This window comes from Cornus florida, unplaced genomic scaffold (assembly GCF_030987335.1).
Source record: "Cornus florida cultivar Cherokee Brave unplaced genomic scaffold, ASM3098733v1 CherokeeBrave_3.0.0_Hap2_Chr11, whole genome shotgun sequence".
Classification (NCBI taxonomy): domain Eukaryota; kingdom Viridiplantae; phylum Streptophyta; class Magnoliopsida; order Cornales; family Cornaceae; genus Cornus; species Cornus florida.
Genome location: NW_026775581.1, coordinates 68,625,936 through 68,649,358, shown reverse-complemented (window position 1 = coordinate 68,649,358; position 23,423 = coordinate 68,625,936). Strand labels below are relative to the sequence as shown.

General features: G+C 32.6%; 1 protein-coding gene and 1 pseudogene across 1 annotated transcript; one reads left to right on the top strand and one right to left on the bottom strand.

Annotated features, from left to right (window-relative positions):
- The first annotated feature begins 1,524 nt into the window (after positions 1-1,524).
- On the top strand, positions 1,525-9,359 carry LOC132285484 (uncharacterized; annotated as a pseudogene).
- A 149-nt stretch (positions 9,360-9,508) lies between these two features.
- Positions 9,509-11,207, bottom strand: LOC132285485 (ethylene-responsive transcription factor ERF061-like). Its single transcript, XM_059787678.1, has one exon. The coding sequence runs from the start codon at positions 10,820-10,822 to the stop codon at positions 9,905-9,907; it is 918 nt and encodes a 305-aa protein (XP_059643661.1). The 5' UTR covers positions 10,823-11,207; the 3' UTR covers positions 9,509-9,904.
- Between the last annotated feature and the right edge of the window lie 12,216 nt (positions 11,208-23,423).

The following is a 23,423-nucleotide window of genomic DNA, read 5'->3' as shown; positions in this document are numbered from 1 at the left end:
GCAAACTCAAAAGTTACAAGTCATCTCCCTCCTCAATTCTCTTTCATTACAACTTTACAATTTTATTTCTTTTAAATTAGTCTCAATTTGAATGCACTTTTCTTGTATTGAAGAATTTGCAACAACATTGAATTGAGAGTTTTCTAAATCAGGTTATATTGTTATTTTTCTCTAATTATTTTTCTGTTTTACTAACTTTTGTTATTATAAATTTATATATATCCATATCTGTCATATATTTGTATATTTGTTTGTGAGTTGTGATTATTTTTACTCATATTGTACGACTAAATATGTCTGCTAGAAAGTATGAATTTGGATTTGAAAAACTTAAAAAAAATTAAAAATTAAAAAAAAAATAGATAAATTAATTCAATCTCAAAAGAGAGCTATTAATAAATTTGTTACAACTAATAATCAACACCTAACAAAGAGTTGATAAAATCATATTCACAAAAAAGATCAACACCTATTGAAAAAAATATTTTAACTACACTTAAATATAAGAATTTAATTTGTAATTTTAAATCTCAAAAAGCAAGAATAATGATTTTTAATTAATTATTATTTACATTAAGTATTATGATAGTAAAATGCCATTTTTTATTTTTTGACTAAGGTCCGGAATTACATCAAGCCCCTATTAAGGGAGTGATTGTGACAACATGTGAACGGATCGAGATACTGAACAAGCTATTACATTGAGTGAGTTACATGTTACACAATTCCATATTACCGTGATTAAAGTGAAGATGAAACGTTGACTAGTTCCAACTCCAAATGAAGTATAACCTTTCACAATAAAATTTAAAAATAAAATCATGTACGATCAGTCTCAAAATAAAAAATACCGTATCATGTGATAGAATGGGTTGTCACGTTGCACCCAAACAAAGTCTCTCCTCTCTGATTCCCCCTTTCAACTTAAATAATGCTCATGTACTGAAATATGAATAGTGTTTTGTTGATTAATGATAAAAAAAATAATGTATAAATTTTTTTTCATTTTGGCCAATAGTTTTCAGTGCTTTCAAAACTATACTGTAAATATTTGCACCTTTAATCATCACCTTTGATTCAACATCCCACTGAAAATAGCCCTAAAATAATCCATGCTTTCCCTCAATTATCTGTAGATGATTTAATTAGATTAGGAAATTGCAAAATTATTTGCAACAACCTTACCCAATAATAATACAGTATTTGCAACAAAAATTTTGATTATTAAAGAAAAAATATTTGCTAAGGTGGCGAGGTCTTATTGCCTAGGTGGGACAAAGATGCACAATAAGGACATCCCATTGGAATTTCCCCATCTTTCGCGCCAAAACCCCTGCTACACCAGTACCGTCCTCTGTATTAGGGTTAGGGCTTTCGGTTAACGATTAAAATGCATCTGAAGTTTATTCTTATCCAGAATTCTCTTCCGTCTGGTGATTGTAATGGCGTTTGTTTGAAAAGAAAGTAATTTTCTGATTGAGAAACAGTGCATTTGTTGATTTGGGGCAAAGTATAGTACCCAAAATGACGTGAGAAGAAATCGAGAATGGAAGTGATGATATGCCAATTGATGATGAATATCAGACTGAAAAGATGCAAAGCAACGCTGTTCCTGATGGATTCAACGCAAATTACCTGAAAGTTTATTATGGTAATTATTTTTTTATAATTCGAATTGTGTTTGATCAATTCTGGTTTTTACTTAACTTTACTTGTTCTTTAAATTTGTTGGTTTAGGAGCTTCATGTTTAAATGTTTCAGTTAATTCATTGTCAACCAATTGATGCGTTGATTAAAGCAACATCTGGAGGGTTCACGATTATATATCAGATTGATTTCATAAACTAAGAGTATGCCAATCTTATACTGTTTTCCTGAAAATAGAAATAATCAATTATTATCCATAAGATGGTTTGCTTATAATTGTACATAAGTTTCCGGTAGATATGAAGATCGATTTTTTTATTTTATTTTTTCTGATTTTGTTTTTTGTATTTTTGTTCTTTGTTTTCTGTTGTTGTTGTTGTTGTTCATTGCCAATAACGTATTTACTTTGAGACTATTGCTGAGAGCAATTTTATATGTGCCAGGGAAGCTTTTTCCTCATGCTGATATCTTTAAATGAATGTCCTACGGAAATGGTAATACAAATTCTCCGATTATCCTGGTTGCTGCCCCTCTCTCTCTCACACACACACGCATTGCAAGTGATCACTCATACTTCGGACAGAGAGAATTTTCATTCATATTGGATAATGACATATATCTCCGGTTTCAGTCTTTCAACATTGCATCTGAACTGGAAAAATTATTAATTTTTGTCATTTGGTTGTTTTATCCTTCTATCATCTGCAATGCAGCCTGCAAAGAGGCATGCCTAATTGCCTATGCACAAGCTAGTGATAATGTTTTCACTCCAGTGGAGAGAGATAGTCTTTGATATAGTAAGTTAATCAGCTACATATTAATTAAAACCTAATTAGAACATGAAGCAACTTATTGGTTATTCAAAATGTTTGACTTACATTTTCTCTCCCACGGGATATTACAAACTACGATGATATTAGATATTGCCTCTCAGGAGCTGATGTTTGCTTGGCCTGCTGGCCCCTAATGAGAATTGCTATTAATGTGATTGATACTGCTCTCCGAGGTAGGAGTGTTGTATGCTGATATTCTGATGTCTTCTTTAAAGACATTATCTGGTATCTTATACAAACTGAAGGACTTAACTGAAGCACTATAATTGTTCTTGGAGGTGAAAAACCTAGGATGATTGTGTTATATAGAAACAAATTACATTATAATCACTGATACTTTTGTCTTTTACTATTGATGAGGTTAATGCTATATGAATGCTTAGTTGTTTGCATCAGTTCATGTTTATGATAACACATTCTTATGGTAAAACCATTTTATTAAACTCCCTTTTACTATACTGTTTTTGGCAAATTACTGACACTGTTAGGATGTCGTTTTAAAAACAGTCGTTATTTCATCACATGACTTTGATAATGACAAAATTACTCTTTCACTACAAAGTCACATGAACTATTAACCTTTTGCAACAAACTCTCCTGAATTATTTTTCGAGCAAAAAAACCCTCCATATTTGAAAATCGTGCAAAATACCCCCTGCCATCAGACGGCCGTTAAGTCTCCACTCTCCATTAATTTATGATGTGAAATTACTAAAGTGACCCTACTAATGAACTTGAATATATATATATATACACACACACACATATATCAATAACAACTCTAAACAAAAAAGTGTCATATTGAATGTAATTAATTGATTTCGGTATATAAACTTGCGTGTGTATTTTATGTGCGGATGCTTTATATGCATGAATGAACATGTCCACTCTCTGCTAAGTGTCACACGCTTAAGTGCCCCATTATTTCCTTAATGCAGGTGACTTCGGATTCAGTCACGTTCTCTGGGTGTACAGTGGAACGCATTGCGTCCATTGTTGGGTTTGTGATGCCAAATAGGATCAGAAAGTGAAAGTTCAGTACATCTGGTTTGCTATTCGTGAAATGACTTATGAGGGTTGAAATTTACTGCCACCCATCCCCAGATTGAATAATGAACAGAGGGAAGCTATTCGTGTATACAAGGTTGTTTACTAGTGCTTCTAAATACAGTTGGATTTTTGGCAAACTTTTCATGGCATGAGGTCAATGACATTATTATTATTATTATTATTTTCTTTTTGTGCAAGGAAATGAGAATAGTCATAAAAAGGTCTCTTTAGTGGGTCCTGTACTGCTTGTTGTACTTTTTACTTATTTTTGTCTCGTTCATCAATTTTCCACCATGTCTTGTTCAATCCTTGTAGAAGATCATATACTGATATTCTGAAAGATTTCTTTGAGGAGAAGTTGCTGCGTAGACAGATATTGTTTTCAGATGAGTTGCGGTTTGAGAAGATATTAGAGATGATTCCTGATGAATGTATGCAGCTTTGGTTCTATGTTAATTATTTGTTTCTGATCTTATTATTTCTTCCCATTTAATTCATGTAACTGCAAAATACATATTTATCTTTGCAGCTATAACTTCTGAGCTTCAAGGAAAGTGGCAGGAGAACAGGCGGTCCTCCATTTCAAAAGAAGACATTAATGTTGTTAGGTTGGAGCAGCTTAAACACATGTTCCAGTCTGGGAAACAGAAGGTATAATATGGATCATGGCCATAGCATCAAATATCTAGAGTGCTGGGCAAAGCATAGTGGAATCAGTTATTGATGTTACGAAATTTTTTAATCACAAGCAAACCACAAAAAAATCAACCATATGCATGCTTTTATCCTTTTTTTGTTACATTTTAAATGATTAACCTTTTTTTTTTTTTTCTATTAGCCAATGTTATGTCATCTAGAAAAAATGTTTTATGTTTTGCATTGAAAATTGTATTGGTTTTAAGTCAAGCTAAGAACAAAGCATCTCATTAACCCATACCTTTAGTACATCACACGTAGGTTCTTAATGATTCTAATCATCTTACCATATAAATTTCTATCTATATTTATGAAATATTTATGCTATACCAAAAACATTAGATCCCCCACCCCACCCAAAAAGAATAGATAATACTCCAGATGACAGATCTGACATACCAACTTACATTTGAAAAATAGCCCCACGAAACTAAGAAAATAAAATAAAATAGCCCATCGATCTTTCAAGTCCAGCTCTAAAATGAATTTGGGGATTAGAAGCTGAAGAAAGCATAAAATGAGGTCTAGTTTGGCCAGATCTCATGTTTTTTATTTTTTGTTATTGTTTCAGCATAATATACCTCCGATAAATTGGAGCGTGACTGAGTCAGACCCCTACAAGCCTTTACATAACAGCCGATTTTTTATACCTTGGTCTTGGGGTAAACATTGTTTTCAAACTGGCAGGGAACAATTTTACGACATTGTATGCTGTGCTTGTAGTTTATAAAAGTTAATATTGTATCCCATTCAATGTTTCAGGCAAAGGGGCTTCGTAGGTGTGTTGAAGAAATTGTGCTCTCTTATACCTATCCTAGGCTTGATATGGAGGTAGAACTTCCCTCCCCCATCTTCCTTTCTAACAAATTTGGATGTCATTTTTTAAGTCTATTTGCTGCTCCTTGAGGTCATCTATTGTGCACATATATGATGTGCACTGCCTCACATATAAGTTGTTTGACTACATCTCAGGTCTCAAAACACATGAACCATTTGCTGAAGGCACCATTATGTGTACGTGCACCCCAAGACAGGTTAGTACCTTGAATATTTGTTAGTTGTGAAATACGAATGCCAGGGTATTGGAAAACAATGACTGTCTGTTTGACGTTTATGAATTTGAACACCATATTGCTACTTTCATCTTTAATAAAAAGCAGAGTTGGAAGTTGCATTTTATTTTACGAAACCATGAAATCCTTGCTGTTTGCCATCTGGCATTCTTTTGAGCTATCTGGATCCATTTTAGTGTCACTATTAAAATTTGTTTCTCATCAGTGATTTTCAATCTTTTTCTCCAGGTCGTGTTTGTGTTCCCATTTATCCAAACCACTCTGAGGATTTTGTTCCTACCACTGTACCAACACTTTCTAAGGTAAGCATGCACCAAACTGAAACATTTACCTTGTCAGTTGCTAACCATCGGAAAGGCTTAGTAATTCTGGTTAAGTTTGTTTTAGTTTCTTATGGTAAAATGTGGATGGTATGCAGTGTACACCGGGCAAAGATCTTTTTTTGTCTTTTTTGACACAACTTAATATTATAAATTAATATATAGACAAGAATGCCTGCTAGTCATGTAGTGAGAACTTTAACTCAGTTTATGCCCGCTTCATCCTCCTTTCAACATTTTTTCATTTAGTTGTTCCCTCATCATTGTAAATGAAATTGGAAAGAACTAAGCCAAGGATGCAAATTGCTACTGGATCTTTTCAGCATCTGTTGGGCTGTTGTTTCCTTGATATCTTGTGTTGAGAAGGGAGTTGAGTGGATTGAGGGTGAGGAGAGTGTCTTTAGATGAGAGAAGGAAGACAATAAAATATACTGAAGGGAATTCTTGTTCCCTAAACTGTCAGTTGATCTTAATTTTTTTATGCAGCAACAGCATAGTAGTGCCTACCATCTGAAGAGTCATCACTTGGGGGAAGACCCATAGTGACGTGGGATCCAATCTTCCATAATATTTCATTTTCGGGATACATTTGCATACAAAATGTGTTGGGTTATTGTCTTATCTATTCTGATACAAAATCGCTCTTAGTACAGTTTGGTAGAACGTGGGTTTTGTTCCGGAAATATAGAAACAAAGAAATTCCGCGGTCGAACTACCAAAATAAAATGGACTAGAAAAACCGAGCTCTAAATGATTTATTTTGTATTGAAAAGCATCCATCCCCATCTTTCTCTCTCTCTCTCAAAAACTATACTTTCCATTAACATAAAAATCCTTTTCACCTAGTTCAATCCACAAATTTTCAGCTCATCCCTTGTTGTAAAGTAATTTTACGGAAGTCTCCATTTATTTATTTTTTTCAATTTACTATTGGTCCTTGCAAAACAATCCGGTTGATTTTTCATTATTTCAATCCTAACTTCCCATTGTGGCTAGTCTGTACTACCTATTTTATCTGTTGTCATCTTCCTTTATCATTTCCAGTTTTGTCCCTGTTGATCTCTTTAGTTCTCATTGATGGACATTTGACTACTGCTACACTGATGTCTTCTTTGTAGTTTCGTATAAAGGTATAAACCCCTTGAGTTTAGAGGGGCAGTATTCTAAAATGATTTATGCCTGCTTATCTGCAATAATTTCTGTTTCAACGAGTTTATTTTGTGTGTGCGTGTATTCTGGTTGGCAGAGTACATATGTTGTTATTATGATGCAATGTGGTATTACTAATTTACTACAATAATCTCGTATGAGTCATATTAGAGCTCATGCTTCCTCATGCATCTACTTTCTAATTTAGATTGCATGCCAGGAGCCCAAAGCCATCCTGCAATTTGTCAAACCTTAATTAATCACATACTTGAATGAATTTGAAGGTTCACTACGTGCCTTGTTAATAGACTATATTATGCATTTTGCTGGATTGCAACAATGTTTCCTCTAGACCTTTCTACTCATCTCTAAATGAAGACATGATGGCATCATAATTTGGTTTTGAGCAATTTCTGTCACTTATTTCTCCGAATTTGTCAAAAATGCGGCTTTTGGGAGAACTTAACATGGGACCTTTGAGAGCACATGGTGATAATGGTATGTTAGCAGAAAACATGGATATTATATATTTTCCCTGCCTTTTCTATTTCTGATAATCTTGGTCATTATGACTAAATCCTTGATATTATATATTTTCACTGGAGGGCAGGACTTACTGTTCCTTTTGGATTTAATTTATTCTTTCTATTTGTGTGTTCTCTCTTTCTGGAAAGGCTGACTCCTAATTTATTAGTGGGAGATAATGACGTATCAGCCTCTTCGCATGCGGAGGTAAGGCTGCGTACATCTGAAACTCCCCAAACCCCGCAATGGCAGGAACCTCGTGCACTAGGTTTGCCCTTTAGATAATGACGTATCAAAAGCTGACAGTTTGACAGATAATTGTAATTAAGTTGGTGAGCATTTGTTTTGTGTAATGCTGCCAGAGAATGCCATCTACTGCATGTAAACTTCATTGTGATGCCATCAGTGGACCCTTTTCCCAATTTAAATGATGAAATAATAATGATCATCTTTCTTGCAGCCTCTGCTAAAATCTTGTAAGGTATATCTTTTGCTATGTCAAATTGCTTTGTCACTGAGTCCATCTTGGCATGTGCAGCTTCTGACAATTTGAATTTTAGACTGCTATTCTACATATGTTGATCTTGTGATTCATGGGCCCAGCCTCACTGGCAAAACTTGCTTTTTCACCGAACCGACTTTGTACTTTGGTGTTGAATAAAGGCAAAACTTGCAATTGTTTTGAAAAAGACCCCTACTATTGTCTTTGCAGCCCAATAAGTTGATGGTGATAATAGATTTCCATCAATCTCCAATTAGAATACTAACTGCATTCATTCAAGTTTTCATGTCAATGCAGAGATTGCCTATAAACCTTGCTTTCATATAGTGTTCATACACGACATATTTTGCATTTTGATACACTTGGTTTTCTGGATTCTGTTTTCAACTGAAACAAATAGTGTTTTAGGGAGGGGAAAAAAAAGACTAAAAATAATGGAACTGAACTACATAATTCATGATTGTTGCAGGAGGAGATAGAAAGTTCTTATAATGCAAAACTTCAGCAGTCAAAGAACTCACTGAACTGGTAGTGACTTATCCGGTTTCAGAGTTCTGCGTTTACTTCTCTAGGATTTTACTGTGCGAGGCAAGTCATTTACTCGTATCATTTTGTGATGTGAAATAGTGTTTTATGGAATGTAGAGAATAACATAAGTAAATTATCACGGTCTATGAAAGCATAACAGTGATCTTTCTTCCGAAACAAACACAATGAACATCTATTGTCACTGATTAATTGTTATATGTACCATTCTCCAGCAGTATGCATATCTTTTTAATCTGTTAGTTTGCTGCAATCCATGTTAATAACATTGGGTTGGTTACGAACACGAATATACATTTGTAAATTTTTATTTGCTCAATTAATGTGTGAAGCTAATTCATTTGCACAGAAGGATAAGAAAGTGAGTTGTACTGCACAAAATGAAAAGGTTGGTTGTTTCATGGAAAACCAATGTTCTGTCATTTTTATGGAATGGGTAGGCTAAAGAGGTTATAATCCACCTCTTGTTCACAGATATAAATACGGTGACATCTGGATTGAGTGAGGACCACAGTTTCCTCTCACATTGCTTTCTGGATCATCATGAAGGATGGATAAGCTTAGAGATGTGGCAATTTCTCTGTCTTGAATTTTCCAGGAAAATATTATTCTGGTAAGCCATTAATAAGCTGTTGGGATAGAAAGCTTGAAGGTACGTAAACGTAACCTTTAATTTTTTTTTGGAAAATTATTGTTCTATCCTTGCACTTGTTAGTATGAAGTTTTTATCACTATACTAAGTAGGGAAATTCTGACGTGAATAATTGAGTATGATGTTTTTCTTTTTTGAGTATGATATAAATATTTTTTTGAAAAAAAGAGACAAGAAAAGTGTTTTATGTACAATGTGACGGTGCAATTTGTGATGTTACAAAGAAAGGGACAACAAAAATAAAATATTTCTGTACTATGAGATGGAGCAATTTGTGATCTGTAGCAATACACGTTGAGTATTTTTTTGGCAATCTCTACCTAAATCACTTTGAATATCATTAATCCTCTTTTTCTAGAACTATCTTTGTTTTATTCTTTCTTTTATCAGAAGTTAAAGCCCGTGCACGCCCCCATAATATTGTTAACACTCAACCTCCTTTTTCAAAGTCGAGACATCATACCATCTAAGTTAAAACTCATAGTTTTTCTTGAACTATATACAAATCCCGAATATAACTACATAAAAACACATATAGATTCATTACTAAAATCCCACATAATCCCATCTACTGTCTCTGTGTGTAGTAGGAAAATAAAACAATGACATGAACTTTCTTCATGCCTTCAAAAGTAAAGGACAAAAGCAATCTAAGTTACCCCTAATCTTACAACAATGACCCACTAAAACTCTCAGACAAACTATAGTAAACAACACAAGTACAACATACTTTGAAAGCTCATCTTAAACTTGCTAAATTTTTTTTTTTTTTTTTTATATCGAAAAATTCTTCTAACCTGATGACCTTCGATACACGAGACTGCAAGATAAACTACCATATACATTTACTGCTACATAACATGGTATCACTAAACTCTAAATGACACAAGATTTAGAAAATGAATACTCTTCTAGTTGGCAAGAACATCCCAAATCAACTCGGGATCGAATGACGGCATACGTTCAAGCGACCAGCTGCCGAATTCCAATTCCTCTGCTACCACCGGACACTCGCCAGAAACAGAGGAGTTCTCCCCATCCCAGTACCGATCTTCTGAAACACTAGGCGTTGCATTGTTACTTGAACTCCCATTACCAACAAACGGCAACGAAAATGACAATGGCGACGAAGATGAATCAACCTTCAACACTTTCTTCTCACACTCCTTACCATTGCTATCACCAAAACACCCACTTCTTTTAACACCCTTATTGGCTTTCTTCTCTCTCTTCACCTTCTGACAAATTGCTTGAATCTTTGCATCCACAGCATTCTTCACAGCATTCAATCTCCCACAATCTCTGAATCCCAACTTGCTCGGATCATCATGATGATTCGGGAAATTCAAGCGTGCATATTCACCTCGAAGCTTATAGGCTGCTCGATCATAAGCATAGGCTGCAGCTTCCGCAGTCTCATATGTACCTAACCAAACTCTCACTCTGTTTTGTGGGAGTCTAATCTCTGCTACCCATTTGCCCCAGTGCCTCTGTCTCACTCCTCTGTACAGCTTTTTCTTGCATTGACTCAAATAAGTGTTTGTATATGCAGAGTTTTGGAATGGGTTGGTTAGGGAATTTAAGGAAATTGAGCTATTTTCTCGGTTTTTTACGGATAATTTTTGGAGTAAATCTCTTTGTTGGAGATATACAGAAGAGCCTAATGACTCCAAAACAGGGTTGGTGATAGGGGCTGATTGTGAGCAGTGAGAGAAGATTGAGTCCATGGTGTTTGGGCCACCGTATAATATGATGTTGGATAGGGATGATCCAATGTCAGTACCGTCGGAGGAGATTAATGGAATGTTGTTTTCTTGCATTTGGGACATATTTGGGTAAAATTTTCTATTGGGTTTCAGTTTTCCAGGAAAAAAGGAAGCAGGGGAAAACAGAGGAGGAAACAGGGGAGGTAAAAATGGTCCCTTTTCCTCTCAAAATGGAAATACTACGGAGTGGAAGTGATCCAAAAATGTCGAGAAGCAACAAGAAAAGGTTTTTGAGAGAAAATCTGGAAATAGATCAAGAACAAAGATTAAGGTTGATGTAATTTGAAAAAGAAAGAGAAGAGCTGATAATTCCGAACAAGATGAGAAATGGAATTTGAAAGTCAATAGTTATGCAAAGAAGAGATACAAGCATTAGAGAGCTGTTAAGTGTAGAGAAGATATCTGAAAAAAACTATTGCATCTTTGTTTGGTTCTCCTCTTTGGTGTGTATTTATAGCTGCAGAGTAAAGGATTTATGTTGACTTAAACTGCTCTGTGTTCACAACTCAAACAAGGTGTGGTTTATTTATTTTTGTGTAATGACTATAACGCCCTTTAAGTGAATCAAAGGGTTTAGGGTAAGATATTAAAGTTAGCAATACAGTAAAAAAAATTCCCGAGAAAATAGAACTAGTAGATCGAATAAAATTTTAAATAAATGGGTTTTCCAAGTTTTTCTGAAATTTCAAGTGACAGTTTTAGTTATTTTCTACTTTGGAACTCTTAAATACCCATGATCAATTTTGTGAAGACCCATCGTAGTAAAAATAGGTCTAATTTTCTCTTTTGCTTGGTATTTTAAGTTTTCGTTCAATTTTAATAATTCAAATGAGCAATCAAACAGGGCAATACACAATCAAAAGGCTAAGCAAGTCCATAAAAAACACAGTGAAGTAGGAATAAAGAGATGACAACAGGAGGTGAAAAACTTTAGGAAGAAAAAAATCACAATAACGAGCTGTGTAGGGCAAATCAATCCACTTAAAAAGAAAAAGTACTAGAAGTTCTAATGTTTTCGATACTGTATTCTACTAGTCTCAAATTTCAATGCCTTAGACCTTAGTGCTTTCCAACTCCAATGCCCCCTTCAGGATCCCCAACAATACTAATGAACGTCATTTTACAACGGATCACTTTTAAATATCAATTGTCTTCTCTATCAACATATACGTGCGAATAAACTAATCAAATTTACAGATTTAATTTGAACTCGTGTGATTAAGAATGAACAATTCATTACTAAGTAAAAATGTGCAATTCAATTGTAACAAGTCCTTTTACTACTAACTGAATCTCGTAAACCAAATTAGTCCTTTTACTACTCTCTTAGTGGTAATACTGAAAGAAGGGTATTATTGTAATAGCACCAACACAGCTTGCATAATCAAAAAGTCCATTTAGAAGGACATCAAGAATTACTTACAAGTAGAGATATTTTTTGGGTTCACATATGAGTCCGTGTGGACCCATTAATGTTTGTACTTCTGAGGATGAAAAACTTTTCAGATTTATTATGAAAGAGTCAAAGCTTCTTTATCATTTAAAGTCTACTCTGAACCGTTTTACCTCTGAGCCACGCGTCCATAACTCGTGGTTTAGATTCGCCTTTATTAGTTGCTTATGCAGGAGAAATTTGCTTATTCTCTCCTTTTTCATTAAAGCAACTTCACACACACAACCGCATTAAAAAAATAATAATAATAAATAAAATAAAATAAAATAAAAAGAGTAAATTACACTCACACCTCCTTAACTCTCGGTCAATGTCACTTAGCGGACAGTCAACATATTTGTTTACATTAACACTCCCTGAGGTTTCAAAAGTTTACATACACACCCCCTCTAGACCTCTGACACTAGAAAAAATGACCATGTAATTTTTTGACTTAGTCAACAAATACATAAAAAAGTATAAATTACTAATATAACTTTGTAAACTAAAATTTGAAGGATTAAAATAACCTTCATTTTTCATTCTCTCCCTCCAAAATCCTGCACTCTCTCTATCCTCACCGCGATGCCCTCCTTTTGTGGGAGAAGGGGTGAATAAAATTTAGGGCTAAAATCATAAAACCCTCCTTTTGTTTCCAAAAATATCATAGAACTCTTTCAATTATCAAATAACCACCTGAACTAGCAAAAATTATTACGTTGCTATCTTTTTGTGACGGAATTGTTAAGTTGTTGCGAAATGACAATAATGCCCTTGATGGTATATTAATATTTTATTAAACAGAAATCATAGTGTGAGAAGGACAATTTCGTCAGTACAAATTATAAGGTTTTGGTTAGCAAAATGATGTAACTGTTACACGTGATTTTCACGTGATACGATCTCGTTAGTTTTAGACCGGAAACTAACGGAGATGGGGTGATATGATAGACTTTTTAAAATATCAAGAAGTAATATGATAATTTTTTTAATTGAGAGGGTTAGTTAATAGTTTTTGAAAACAAAAAGAGGATTTTATGATTATAGCCCAAAAATTTAAGCATTTTTCTGATATAATAGATAAAATTTTTGCTTTGAATCATGGAATAGAAGTCTCGTTCAAGACAAGCCACATGCTTCATAGCTAAAATTTCAAAATATGAATAACCACAAACTCTTTTAGTGGATTCCAATAATGTGAAGAATATTCAAATCAATAGTTTCTGCACCCTTTTTCATGTTAATACCATTCCTTATTAGGGTTTGGGGAAATGTCTAATCGGGTGGAAAATTCAATCAATAATGCATACATTTTCACTAGAATATGTAGGCAAAAATCGTGAATAACTAACCCTAAAATCGTCATGATTGAAAAAACAAATTATCCCTCTTAAACCATGTAAGATTGAAAAAAAATCATGAATAACTAACCCTAAAAAATCTTCAAGGTTCACACAACTTGTCTCTCTTAAACCATTTAAAAGATTTGAAAGTTTGGTAACTTTACCAATTTGGCTTGAATTCAAAGTTATTGGGGCTTTAAGCAAAGCAATGTTTTGCCAATGAACTTATATGAATAACCCAAGTTGGCAAGAACCTTTCACAAACCATGACGACGTCTCGAGTTTTACTTTTAGTACTCTTGACTTATCCTATACATGAAAGTTGTTGATTTTTTGTTTTTTTCATCATGTGTTTTTTTCTGTGTTTTTACGTTGCTTATGCAATAATCACGTTACATCTTACTTTAATATAGTGTTTTATTTTGTCAGGTAGTTGTTAACAACAATACAGTGCATTATACTAACGATACATAATGAATGTACGAGAGAATTCGATTCTTGTTACGACAAAACAAACGCTTCATATTATCGATATATGTGTTTGTACGAAATCGTACGACATTTATTGTACCACAAAAGATTCAAACTCGGGAGATTGAGCCCAATTCAAATAATTAAAATGTAGGATGCATTTAACCGACAATAATTAAACTTTGATTATTCTTCTTCGTTGTTGCATTCGAGAGAGAGAGACAGAGACAGAGAGAGAGAGAGAGACCAAGTGCAAGCTTAACAATCAACCACTTATTGAATGTGGTAAGACCAATTCTTGTAGATGTGATCATCATCAAATTAGAAAGTTAAGTTTCACAATCAAAACACTGCATTAAAGGTGTAAAGGTGGCATTGAAGAGGACGGGTCTTCTTTAGACAAACCTCGTGAGTCATATACATCGTGGTTTCTACTTTAGACAAACCTCGTGAGTTATATACATCGTCGATTCTTCTTTAGACCCTTAAAAAGGTTTGGACTTCCATGTGAAACCACCTAACTATGAATGCCAAAGTCAATCTTAAGTAGTACAACTCATGATTTGATTTTTTTTTTTTTTAAATCATTAATAATATTTTTAGTTTTTAAAAATTTGAGTGATTAAATTGCATTAATGTATTGAAGTGAATTACCTAATTATATATTTCTAGTTCTGACTTTTTTATTTATTACATAAATTAATTAAAATAAATAAATTTGACAATTCACTATAACAAATTATACATACATATATATATAGATGTAAAAAAATAAATAAAGTAATGATACGTCGCGCAAATTTTTATATTCCATATTTCTCTATATTTGTCCTATTAATCGATTATAAATATGGATCAACATTTATATTCATTTATATATATTTTTTATTTTAAAAATAAACTTTAAAAAAGTCAAGTGTGAGGGCCATGCAAGGGCATTTAATGACTTTTGTTCAAAAAGGTAAGTTTTGGCTGTATTTGAATTGGTCGTAGCAGAGTAGCCGACAGTGGACGCCGACATTGGTAGAAGTGGTGATAGTTTACCACCCATCGACTCGTTCATTAACTGCGGATCGATCCATCAACGTCGTCGTATTCAATGTTCTTAACGGGCATACGGCCTCATTTATCACTTGTAGTGGATACAAATTGAATTCCAATATAACGTCACCATGACTCCATCTTGACCTAATCAACAAATGACTCAGGTTGTTTTGTTTTTAAATAATAAAAGCCAACAATTTATTTCAAGATCGTAACAAAATTATATGAAAAAGAGTCTAATATAATCTGTTCAACTGTATTTATGTGAGTGAGAATAATATAATCAACATTTAGTCTTACTTAAAAATGAGATATAAATAAATCAAAATTGTAAAACAAGCAAAACTATTATTTTGATTTAAATGATTTTGAAAATGCAATATATATCAAAATAATTGTATTACAATCTCAAAATATTATCATACACGGGGTCTAGTACAATACAACATAAAGTTACATAAAAAATACAGGTCTATATAAACTTGAGCCACCTATTTATTTATGTCTGGCAATTTGTGTTTAAAGCTTTTAACTTAACAAGCTGAACAAATGTGTCTCTTGATTTAATAAATTCATTATGATATGATTAAATACAGATTTAATTTAGAAATGATGTTGGTTTATATAAAAAAATAATCGGTAAAGCCTAAACTAGAACATTCTAGAACTACAAAGTTTCTCAAAAGCTATTTAGCCGACACCACCGACCGCATGACTTTGTGTTGAAAATCTTCCACCTTCGGACAATATTAGATATTTCGGAAGTACCCGCAATTGTAGCACCGATTCAATAGCAGGTGTTTATTTCGGAGAAAAATAGCAGGTGTTTATTAATTTATTTTTTAATTTTGTTATACTAAGTGATGAAAGGACATTTAATTTAATGATCTAATTTCTTTATCTTAACAAAAAAAAAAAAAAAAAAAAAAAAAAAAAAAAAAGAAGAAGAAAAAGAATTGGAGTCTGGACAAAAATTTTATCAACCTGAAGAGAATTCAAATCGTGTTTGGAATTGCTTCCTACCACTTAAAAGTGTTTTTATTTCAAAAAAATTGTATTTAGGTGTGTTTACTAACTATTAGAAGCGTTTTTAATGGTTACCAACTTTAGTTAAGTTGCAATTGAATGAAGAGATATAATTTGGAGCAGTAAGGTTAAATATTTTAGATGGACAAGACTTGCATACTCATCGGTAAGTAGTTCGTCCCGACTAGCAGCTGATATGGTCAAATCACAAATAGACACATAATTTGTAATTACAAAATCATGAAAGTAATAACTACGGAAATTAATGATGGTGATTGGATTTTATTTCAAAAAAAAATTATTCATTATAGTCTATTTGTGCATTTGTGAATTGTGATTGAACTACGGCAGTGAGTAGAGATGACCTATTCAGCGGGGTAAGTGAGCAAGTCTTGTCCATTTTAAATAATTCTTTTTCATTAGATAATTTTAATTTTTTAATTTTTTATAAAGATAATTACACCAATTCTTTAATAAATTTATTATTATCAAATATGATAATATCATATTGAAGGATATTATTGTAAATTAGCAATAAAATTGTTTTAAAAAGATTATTACCAAATAAATTAAAAATAATTTAATTGTGAAAATTACAAATTATATTGATGGCGACAGTCCTGTTGATAAAAGCTGGGTTATTTTCTTTTTTCAACAATAATTCTAAACGGACTCTAAACAAATAGTGACTCGACTCACCCTTGAATAGAAGTATTACATTCATTTTCCCAAATAATAATAATAATGATAATAATAATAATAATAATAATAATAATAATGTTCTACATTATTGGGTACCCAATAATTTTTCCATGCTGTGGTCCCTGCATACCGTGATCTTCATGTTTTTTTGGGGTTAAAACCGTGATCTTCATGTTGTTTTCTTCCTTTTGGTGATATATTTGGGCCTACAACTATGGACTTTGTCTTGAAAAATCATTTTTAGCCAATATTTGAATGACACCATTGATGAACATCAAATAGGATGGTTTTGCTTTCCTTGCAGGGAATTGATGGTGTCATGTTCAAAACTCGTCTTTCACCCCTTACCAGAAAGTGAGACTGTAGGTGTCCATTTCAAACAGTCCAGAGAAATCATCAAGAATTTGAACATGACAAATGTAAATTGTGCAAACTTTTAGTCATTCGTGATCGCGCATAAGAACTTTATCAATTATATCAAATGCAAGGATTCGAGTCATTGTTTGATACTGTGACAAAAGTTTAAATCAATTAGGGTATATTTGGTAACACCTTATTGGAGTCTTGAAATTGGGATTGGGAGTCCCAATTACTAATGCACTGTTTGGATAGTATAAACTAATTTAAAATCAATTAGGGTATATTTGGTAACACCTTATTGGAGTCTTGAAATTGGGATTGGGAGTCCCAATTACTAATGCACTGTTTGGATAGTATAAACTAATTTAAAATTGTGATTGTATTGTAATCCCAAACATCCCAACACGACAATTTAAATCCCATGATTCAATCAAAGATTTTCAATACCAAAACAAACCAAACACAACAACCCTCTCTCTCCTTCACTCTATTCCAGTGTAATATCATAATTGCAATAATAGCACCGGAAAAACCTTTTTTTCTTCAAAAAAATACAAATATACCCATATGATGAAAATTAAAATGGTCTACCAATGTTTGATGCTATGGCCAATTTCTATATGCATTGTTTGGCTGGCCTAGTTTTTCATTAATTTTCCATTCCAAACACCCTTTGAAATTTCTTGGTCTAAAAGTTTTGTTGTCTCATCCTCATCATATCATAAAGGAGAAAATGTTAGATCGGTGTCTTACAGAAATACATCACTTCAATGTGCTGTCTTGGTCTCCTTGGAATTATCTGAAAAAGGTAGTATATATTTGGAGTATTGGACCAACCCACAAGGTTGGTTTCACAAATTGATTCCTCCCCATCTTGGACTTAAAAATAAACTTTTTAGAGTTATTGGACTTTTTGACACTCCCTAGTCCTAACTATGACACTGATTGAGATTTGATAGACAACAACCATGTATTCTTTATCACAATTTCCCAAAAAACTAGGAAAAAACTTGTTGATCTAGCTACTAACTTTTTGGATCTCATGTGCGTGTGAGAAAAATTATGTCATTCAAAAAGGTCGCTATAATATGGGGCTCAATAGAGTTATAGACCTAATAGCTTTTGAATTGGAGAAACCAACATGTGTCATTTACCTTAGCTTTTTAGTCACATGTGTGGCTTCTAATTCTTTCCAACTTACTAATTATAAAGCTAAGGGGATCCATATTTCTTGGATTAGATCACTAATGCTTCTCTTGATGGAGGAGACGTCTTCAGGAAAGGAAATGTGTCTCATTTTCTTTTTGTTTGGTTGAACGAAAAAGATAATAGGAAGAATAGATGGGCTGACATATTTTTAGTTTTTATTATAGTAAATTTTATTTACCTTTTTTGTAGTTTGTTAATATTTCACATACATATTTTTACGTTTTATAATTCTATTTATACCTGTGACAACTGTCTAACTTAGTAACCGTAATATGTTATTTTATCGTATTGTCAAAGAAATCTTTAATGTCATTTATGATATTAGAAGAGCAAAACTAACCTATTAATTTTATGTTGCTGACATCAGCAACTTTTATTGGTTGACACAAAGAAACTGTTACATAAATCAGAAGCTCAAAAGGTAAGTAGGATTATGAAATTTCAAACGTAAAAAAGTTTATGTGAGATATTGACAAACTTTTAGAATTTACCCTTTTATTATTTAGTTGAAAGAAAAGAAATGAAAGTTTTTATATATATTTTTTACCAATATATTATACAAGTGACTGTGTGAGAGAGGTAGGATTTAACAAGTAATTTAAGATTAAGCTTGATTTAACATATTTTTAGGGTAACAACCTTTTTTTTTTTTTTTTCATCGTCTTTTGGCCCAATTTTGAATGAATAAAAAAAAAAAAAACTTTCAAAAACATTGGTTAGGACGGATGCTCATCCCTCCTTGTTAGTTGTTTCCCCCTTTTTTCCCTTCATTCTAATCAAATATGGCTAGCTTCTTCTCTCGTTCCTCAATCCTTCCTTATCTTAAGCACTTTCCACACAAAGTTTTTTTTGTTTGACCTTCCAAAGAATTTTCAAAATATCCAAACCGACTTGAACCTTTCACCTTTCGCTTTGAAAGCGACATAGTGTTGAAGCAACTTTTTTTCACACTCACCCTGATTCTCACTCTAGAAGAAATGTTCAAACTGGCCCTATTTTGACAATGACTCTACTTAATTTAAAGGGATACCAATATCTTGTAAAAAGAGGTTGCCAAACTTGTTAGGGTAAGATGGATCCATTATTGGGAAGCTTCAAAGAATTCGGATGATGTATGCCAAACACACAGCTTTCACAAATTCGATTGTAAGGGCAAACTAGAAACCTTGTAAGAAGCCCTCCATTATCTTTTCAATTAGTTCGAACCCATATGAACAACTTTAAATTTTAGATCCAACAAGTAAAGTGGGCCACAAATAGGATTGGGCTTGGCATCCCTTTGGTGTGTGCGCCCTAATTTTTTGTGAGTTTGGGTTGAAATTTGCATACATGGAATTAGTGTGTGCACTTTATGATTTACTAGTATTTTTCAAAAGGTTTAAGATAATTGTATTGATTGGTTTAAATGTACAAGGCCCAATAAGAGGCCCAAAAGACAACCCCATTATGGGAATATAGTTATTAGTTAATCTACTAAGCAGACATAGCAAGCCCAACTCCATTCAAAATACTGTCACCCTTTTCAACTCAAACTCAAATCCGGTCGCCTAAAGTAGTCCAGTCGAAATTTAGTGTGTTCATTGATACTTGAAATTGAGGTTTCAACCACTGATTATAGTTTAGTCATACTTTCGCAGTTTTTAAAATAAAAAGTCAAAGATTTAAGTCGATCAAAGTGAAGATGTGTAAATGTGTTTTTTGTCACGTAAAAAATAAATCTCAACACTAACATTAATGATGCGAGAAGGTTAGAGAAGAAAATTGTGAAGCTTAGTTATTAAAGATCGAACATTCCTCTCATCTCAGAGTTATTCATATAATAGGGTTAAAAAGAATTACGAAACCCTTAGAGCAAGGGGTATGACTGGCTTTTAGCCAGCCATACAGTCAGATTAGCCAATGTTAGCTTTGGTGTGGAGGTGGCTAATAGTCGAGCCTCGCACAAAAAATTGTTTGCAGACATACCAACCATGGTTAGTCTGCTAGTAATAATGTGTGACCCACATTTTAATTTTCTCTCTTTCATAGATGGCCAAATCTCCAATCACGGCCAAATAGAATGATTAAATTTTATAAAGAGCCATATATCAAAAAATGTAAATATAGCCGGTTAAACAACATGCACTGTATCCCTTAACCTTACGTGTGTGTGGGTCAATAGCAATGTTTAAACAATTTTGATAATAATCAGTGTAAAATTAATCACGTTGTAATTCAATTTTAAAGTAGTCAAAAATACTACTAGAAAATTTTTATTTCAAAAATTCCCAATAGAAAAGAGGCAAAAATTTACAAGAAATGATATTGTATTTGCAACATATATATATATATATATATATATATATATATATATAATTTTGAAAATGATAGGAACAACGAATGGTAATGTCCCAATAAGCAGGGAATTCGATGTGATTTTGCCACTTAAGACTCTTTAAACATTACTTGTATTAAAAATCTCAAGTGTATAAAACATTCTTTTTCTTATGTCACATGATAAAATTCAAGGGCAAAAAATGTTGGTTGATTATCGTGGAAAGAAAAGGTTGGTTTCCTGTTCTTGCCATTGCCATCACTGTTACGGTAGGTTAACACGTGTATATACATATTTTTATATATGGACGTTCTCCATCTCCATGACTTTATTAGGGTCAATTTCGAAACCCTAGTTTGATCCACTTTTACTAAGTTAAGTTCGATTTGAACATTATGCAAAGCTGAATTTTAAATTAGAAAGCTCTAATTTGACTCTAAAACTTTATTGTGAATAATATTTTCACAAAAAAAGAGAGAAAGAGAGGTCGAGTAAATTTTCAGGGTAAGAAATAAAAATGGAGTTTTGAGGATCAAAAGATAAAAGAATGAAGTCAAAATTCAGTTTTCCAAATTAATGAAACTTTATGAAAGTATGACGCGGACATGGAAAATTGCTATATATCATTTTTTATTCCCAAAATACCCTTCTATTATTGTTATTAAATTATGTTACTACCCCTCTCATATCTAGAGAAAGAAGACTTATGCCAATCTTCTCAGACTCTTCTTATCCGGCAGCTCCTTTTTCCTCAAACCCCCGAAACACACTGTCAAAATCACTGTAAAAAGAATGAAATCAAAAATTCACTTTTTAGTTCATTTTCTTTATAAATCATCAGTTCACAATGTAATTTCCTTTGTAACTTTGATTTCCCCTCTATTTTACTTGTTTATTTTTATATATCTATATACTGTGAAGATCTTGAATTTGGCAGCGGTAGTGAGAGAGAATAGAGATAATCAAATACTGTAATATTTATTAGTATAAGTTTAAATGGCAATTTTATTTGTTTAGTAAATTTATTTAACAATTGTGAAACTTCATTATTTTAATATAAAAAAATTACATTAAAATAAATAAGTAAAGTAGAAATAAATAGAGGGAAAAATCAAAGTTAGAAAGGAAATTACATTGAGAATTTAGAAAGGAAATTAAAAATAAATAAGTAAAATAGAGGAAGAAATCAAATTAGAAAGGAAATTACATTGAGAACTGATGATTTATAAATAAAATGAATAGAAAAATGGATTTTGACTTCATTCTTTTTACAGTAATTCGGGAATGTGAGGAAAGAGGAGCTGTAGAGGAGGAGAGTTTGAGATGATTGGCATAGATGTGTTTCTCTTCTATCTCTAGATTTGGAAGGGTTAGTAGCATAATTTCATAACAATAATAGAAGCTTATTTTGGGAATAAAAAGATAATGTATAGTAATTTTCTATGTCCACGTCAGACTTACATAAAATTTCATTAATTTGGAAAAGTTAATTTTGTCTACATTCTTTTGTCCTTTGACCCCCAAAACCCCATTTTTATGAAATTATCCCTAAAATTTAAGTTAATTTTAAGAGAGAGAGAGTGAATTTCAAACCTAGTTTTATATAGAGAAAATAAAGAAATTTTAAGGAGGAGAAGGGAGAGAGAGAAAGTTAAGGATCTTGGATTGAAGGTAAGGTTGAATATTAAGGGTATATATGTCTTTATATTTATTTAACAATTTTTTTTTTTTTTAAAAAAAAACCTGTTTAAATAGATCCCTTTTGACACGTCAAATTCGATGCCCATTTCGAAATTTTTGTCCGATTTTTCTATCACTACTCTTATAATTTATGTAGTACTACATTAAGTCACATAAAGTCGGAGGGAGAGCAAATTTGAGAGCGGTGGTATGAAAGTGACAGAATTAAGTTATAAATAATGAGATTTTGAACAAAAACATGTATGAAATATTAGAGCAAAAATACACTCAAAATATAAAACAAAAATACACTCAAAACATAAAAATAATACTTATTGAAAAAAATTGTACAACTTAGATAATACCTAACAATTAGCCTCTTATGTAAGGTAAAATTTTAGTGGTGGGGGGTGTTCGGTAGGACTTGGGAGCCATGCGAGGGAAGCTTCGCATTCTCCACGTGTTGTTGCTTATTGCTTTTCGTATGCGTCATATGTTGGGAGGCAAAATCACGTGGTAGGCCAGCCGAAGACTTGTCAGTTCGTCAGAACACTCGAGCCACTCACATGGAAGAAGATTTTGACACCCTACTGGGTTCACACGTGTCTCGTTGTTCCCGGATTTATCGCCTGTTAAATAACCGTCCATCGCGTTGGAGATTCTGAAAGACCAGAGTTGTGGAGATATCCAACGGTTCAGATTCGCTCACAATATTATCGTATTCCCCATCTGTTTTGTTCATTATAATTTAATTAATTAATTTTTTTTTTTTTTTTTAAGTTCAGGTAAATGAACAAAACATTATTATCGTGTCAAAATTTGAATATTCAATCTGAAAAAATTATATATTATCTAAAAAAAACAATAAAATATGGGCTTAATTTTTTATTTTTGGCAATTGTAAATTTATACGAATATATGGGTAAACTATTTATAAGAATGTGAAATCATTGCTAATCTAATGGTTTAATTTCCGGGAAAAAAAAGACACTACTTTTAGTACCTGTAACCATCACTTTTAAAATGAATTGTGATAGTTAGACAACTATAAATACTTTATTTCTCCTAAATAATAAAAACTTT

Coding starts and splice junctions, on each gene's coding strand:
- LOC132285485 (XM_059787678.1), bottom strand. CDS start 10,822: ATGTCCCAAATGCAAGAAAACAACATTCCATTAATCTCCTCCGACGGT.